The 5543-nt window shown below is 57.2% G+C and overlaps 1 protein-coding gene across 1 annotated transcript in view; it reads left to right on the top strand.

The window, feature by feature from the left end:
* Positions 1 to 5151, top strand: part of LOC142930468 (WD repeat-containing protein WRAP73-like) — a 25348-nt gene extending 20197 nt beyond the window's left edge. Inside the window, exon 12 of the mRNA XM_076072868.1 lies at positions 4365 to 5151. Within this exon, the coding sequence (XP_075928983.1) occupies positions 4365 to 4474 (110 nt within the window). The 3' untranslated portion in view covers positions 4475 to 5151. The remainder of the gene's footprint in view (positions 1 to 4364) is intronic.
* Positions 5152 to 5543: the final 392 nt, after the last annotated feature.

Here is a 5543-nt window from a genome sequence, read left to right on the forward strand (position 1 = left end):
ACTGACGGGTGAGACAGGTGAGAGGGAGACTCACGGGTGAGACAGGTGAGAGGGAGACTCACGGGTGAGACAGGTGAGAGGGAGACTGACAGGTGAGACAGGTGAGAGGGAGACTCATGGGTGAGACAGGTGAGAGGGAGACTCATGGGTGAGACAGGTGAGAGGGAGACTCATGGGTGAGACAGGTGATAGGGAGACTCATGGGTGAGACAGGTGAGAGAGAGACTCACGGGTGAGACAGGTGAGAGAGAGACTCACGGGTGAGACAGGTGAGAGGGAGACTGACAGGTGAGAGGGAGACTCACGGGTGAGACAGGTGAGAGGGAGACTGACAGGTGAGACAGGTGAGAGAGAGACTCACGGGTGAGACAGGTGAGAGGGAGACTCATGGGTGAGACAGGTGAGAGGGAGACTGACAGGTGAGAGGGAGACTGACAGGTGAGAGGGAGACTGACAGGTGAGAGGGAGACTGACAGGTGAGACAGGCGAGAGGGAGACAGGTGAGAGGGAGACTGACGGGTGAGACAGGTGAGAGGGAGACTGACAGGTGAGACAGGTGAGAGGGAGACTGACAGGTGAGAGGGAGACTGACAGGTGAGACAGGCGAGAGGGAGACTGACGGGTGAGAGGGAGACTGACAGGTGAGACAGGTGAGAGGGAGACTGACAGGTGAGACAGGTGAGAGGGAGACTCACGGGTGAGACAGGTGAGAGGGAGACTCATGGGTGAGACAGGTGAGAGGGAGACTCATGGGTGAGACAGGTGAGAGGGAGACTCATGGGTGAGACAGGTGAGAGGGAGACTCATGGGTGAGACAGGTGAGAGGGAGACTCATGGGTGAGACAGGTGAGAGGGAGACTCATGGGTGAGACAGGTGAGAGGGAGACTCACGGGTGAGACAGGTGAGAGGGAGACTGACGGGTGAGACAGGTGAGAGGGAGACTCACGGGTGAGACAGGTGAGAGGGAGACTGACAGGTGAGACAGGTGAGAGGGAGACTCATGGGTGAGACAGGTGAGAGGGAGACTCATGGGTGAGACAGGTGAGAGGGAGACTCATGGGTGAGACAGGTGATAGGGAGACTCATGGGTGAGACAGGTGAGAGAGAGACTCACGGGTGAGACAGGTGAGAGAGAGACTCACGGGTGAGACAGGTGAGAGGGAGACTGACAGGTGAGAGGGAGACTCACGGGTGAGACAGGTGAGAGGGAGACTGACAGGTGAGACAGGTGAGAGAGAGACTCACGGGTGAGACAGGTGAGAGGGAGACTCATGGGTGAGACAGGTGAGAGGGAGACTGACAGGTGAGAGGGAGACTGACAGGTGAGAGGGAGACTGACAGGTGAGAGGGAGACTGACAGGTGAGACAGGCGAGAGGGAGACAGGTGAGAGGGAGACTGACGGGTGAGACAGGTGAGAGGGAGACTGACAGGTGAGACAGGTGAGAGGGAGACTGACAGGTGAGAGGGAGACTGACAGGTGAGACAGGCGAGAGGGAGACTGACGGGTGAGAGGGAGACTGACAGGTGAGACAGGTGAGAGGGAGACTGACAGGTGAGACAGGTGAGAGGGAGACTCACGGGTGAGACAGGTGAGAGGGAGACTCATGGGTGAGACAGGTGAGAGGGAGACTCATGGGTGAGACAGGTGAGAGGGAGACTCATGGGTGAGACAGGTGAGAGGGAGACTCATGGGTGAGACAGGTGAGAGGGAGACTCATGGGTGAGACAGGTGAGAGGGAGACTCATGGGTGAGACAGGTGAGAGGGAGACTCACGGGTGAGACAGGTGAGAGGGAGACTGACGGGTGAGACAGGTGAGAGGGAGACTCACGGGTGAGACAGGTGAGAGGGAGACTGACAGGTGAGACAGGTGAGAGGGAGACTCATGGGTGAGACAGGTGAGAGGGAGACTCATGGGTGAGACAGGTGAGAGGGAGACTCATGGGTGAGACAGGTGATAGGGAGACTCATGGGTGAGACAGGTGAGAGAGAGACTCACGGGTGAGACAGGTGAGAGAGAGACTCACGGGTGAGACAGGTGAGAGGGAGACTGACAGGTGAGAGGGAGACTCACGGGTGAGACAGGTGAGAGGGAGACTGACAGGTGAGACAGGTGAGAGAGAGACTCACGGGTGAGACAGGTGAGAGGGAGACTCATGGGTGAGACAGGTGAGAGGGAGACTGACAGGTGAGAGGGAGACTGACAGGTGAGAGGGAGACTGACAGGTGAGAGGGAGACTGACAGGTGAGACAGGCGAGAGGGAGACAGGTGAGAGGGAGACTGACGGGTGAGACAGGTGAGAGGGAGACTGACAGGTGAGACAGGTGAGAGGGAGACTGACAGGTGAGAGGGAGACTGACAGGTGAGACAGGCGAGAGGGAGACTGACGGGTGAGAGGGAGACTGACAGGTGAGACAGGTGAGAGGGAGACTCACGGGTGAGACAGGTGAGAGGGAGACTCATGGGTGAGACAGGTGAGAGGGAGACTCATGGGTGAGACAGGTGAGAGGGAGACTCATGGGTGAGACAGGTGAGAGGGAGACTCATGGGTGAGACAGGTGAGAGGGAGACTCATGGGTGAGACAGGTGAGAGGGAGACTCATGGGTGAGACAGGTGAGAGGGAGACTCACGGGTGAGACAGGTGAGAGGGAGACTGACGGGTGAGACAGGTGAGAGGGAGCCTGACAGGTGAGAGAGGTGAGAGGGAGACTCACGGGTGAGACAGGTGAGAGGGAGACTCACGGGTGAGACAGGTGAGAGGGAGACTGACAGGTGAGACAGGTGAGAGAGAGACTGACAGGTGAGACAGGTGAGAGGGAGACTGACGGGTGAGACAGGTGAGAGGGAGACTCACGGGTGAGACAGGTGAGAGGGAGACTCACGGGTGAGACAGGTGAGTGGGAGACTCACGGGTGAGTCGGTGAGAGGGAGACTCACGGGTGAGTCGGTGAGAGGGAGACTGACAGGTGAGAGGGAGACTGACAGGTGAGACAGGTGAGAGGAAGACTGACAGGTGAGACAGGTGAGAGGAAGACTGACAGGTGAGACAGGTGAGAGGGAGACTGACAGGTGAGACAGGTGAGAGGGAGACTCACGGGTGAGACAGGTGAGAGGGAGACTCACGGGTGAGACAGGTGAGAGGGAGACTCACGGGTGAGACAGGTGAGTGGGAGACTCACGGGTGAGTCGGTGAGAGGGAGACTGACAGGTGAGAGGGAGACTGACAGGTGAGACAGGTGAGAGGAAGACTGACAGGTGAGACAGGTGAGAGGAAGACTGACAGGTGAGACAGGTGAGAGGGAGACTGACAGGTGAGACAGGTGAGAGGGAGACTCACGGGTGAGACAGGTGAGAGGGAGACTCACGGGTGAGACAGGTGAGAGGGAGACTCACGGGTGAGACAGGTGAGAGGGAGACTGACAGGTGAGACAGGTGAGAGGGAGACTGACAGGTGAGACAGGTGAGAGGGAGACTCACGGGTGAGACAGGTGAGAGGGAGACTGACAGGTGAGACAGGTGAGAGGAAGACTGACAGGTGAGACAGGTGAGAGGGAGACTGACAGGTGAGACAGGTGAGAGACTGGTGAGGTGGAGACTTAGGTGAGAGACTCACAGGTGAGATTGTCTTCCACCGGAGCGATGAGGATGAACCTGGCACCCATGGCGTGACCTTGTGCGGCGGTAGAGGCGGCGGTGATGGTGTGCGTGGTTATGGTGTGCGTGGTGACGGTGTGTGTGGTGATGGTGTGCGTGGTGACGGTGTGTGTGGTGATGGTGTGTGTGGTGATGTTGTGTGTGGTGATGTTGTGTGTGGTGACGTTGTGTGTGGTGACGTTGTGTGTGGTGACGGTGTGCGTGGTGACGGTGTGCGTGGTGACGGTGTGCGTGGTGACGGTGTGCGTGGTGATGGTGTGCGTGGTGACGGTGTGCGTGGTGACGGTGTGGTGATGGGTGTGGTGATGTGTGTGGTGATGTTGTGTGTGGTGACGGTGTGTGTGGTGACGGTGTGCGTGGTGACGGTGTGTGTGGTGATGGTGTGTGTGGTGATGGTGTGTGTGGTGACGGTGGGTGTGGTGATGGTGTGTGTGGTGATGGTGTGTGTGGTGACGGTGGGTGTGGTGATGTTGTGTGTGTGGTGACGGTGTGTGTGGTGACGGTGTGTGTGGTGACGGTGTGTGTGGTGATGGTGTGTGTGGTGATGGTGTGTGTGGTGATGGTGTGTGTGGTGACGGTGGGTGTGGTGATGGTGTGTGTGGTGACGGTGTGCGTGGTGACGGTGTGGTGATGTGTGTGGTGATGGTGTGGTGATGTTGTGTGTGGTGATGGTGTGGTGATGTTGTTGTATGGTGTGCGTGGTGCAGGCCGCTTCCGTGTCCTCTCCGTGGCGTGGGCAGCTCAGGGGGATGCTTTGCTCCTCGTGGGCAAGGAGCGAGCCTGCGTCTGCTACCTCCGCTGTCTGCCCGGCAGCTAGCACTTCATCCGCTCTCAGTCATTCCCGCTCTCTCTCTCTCTCTCATTCTCTTTGAATCCTTCTCTGAATCATTCGTCCACAATCATTCTTTCTCTGACTCATTCTCTCCTCAATCATTCTCGTTCTCAAGCATTATCTCCGTATCATTATCTGATGCATTCTCTCTCCGAATCATTCTCCGAATCATCCTCTCTTTCTCGGAATCATGTGTTCTACTCATTCTTTTGTTTGTATCATCCTCTGAATCAACCCCTGCTCTCCCTGAATAATCTCTCTGAATTCATGTGCATCCTTCTCTGAATCACTCTCTCTGAATCGCTCTCTCTCTGAATCACTCTTCCTCTGTCTGAATCACTCTCTCGGAATCACTCTCTCTGAATCACTCTCCCTCTTTCTGAATCACTCTCTCGGAATCACTCTCTCGGAATCATTCTCCCTCGCTCCCCGATTCATTCCCTCCCCGAGAGTGAACGGAAGCCGATGCTCTACGTTACAGGGGAATGAATCTCCGACATCGGCTCTGCGTGGTGACTACTACGACCACGACGATCTCGCTACCATTATTTATTGGCGCCGGTTTTTTGTTCTCCTTCAGACAGTTGCCTTCCCTTACGAAATAAGTGTCAAACGCGATGGGGTTTGTTTTTTTAAGTAAATGAATCAATTTGCCAATTAAACGTCACGTTTTATAAACTTCGACGTTCCCACTCCGCGCGTGGCGTGGCGCTCATCCCGGGGCTCTCTGCCCCCCCCCCCCCCCCGAGATCCTCCTCCTCCTGGTCGGCGAGCCCTCGACACTTTCACGCGGTAGGCTCAAGGTGCACCGGGCCTGGCACGGGCCACGTCCCCGTCACTTGGCGGCGAATGGCGGGCGGTGGCGTTGTGGCCGGGGCCGGCGGTGGGGGGGGGGGCTCTATTGAGGGCTGCAGTGCGGCTCTTGACCACGGAAGTCCAGTTTACCATAGAGGGAGTCCAGTTCACCATGGGAGTCCAGTTCACCATAGAGGGAGTCCAGTTCACCATGGGAGTCCAGTTCACCATAGAGGGAGTCCAGTTCACCATGATAGTC

Source organism: Petromyzon marinus, chromosome 39, assembly GCF_048934315.1.
Source record: "Petromyzon marinus isolate PM22_M1 ecotype Great Lakes invasive population chromosome 39, UKy_Petmar_22M1.pri1.0, whole genome shotgun sequence".
In the NCBI taxonomy this organism is placed as follows: Eukaryota; Metazoa; Chordata; class Hyperoartia; order Petromyzontiformes; family Petromyzontidae; genus Petromyzon; species Petromyzon marinus.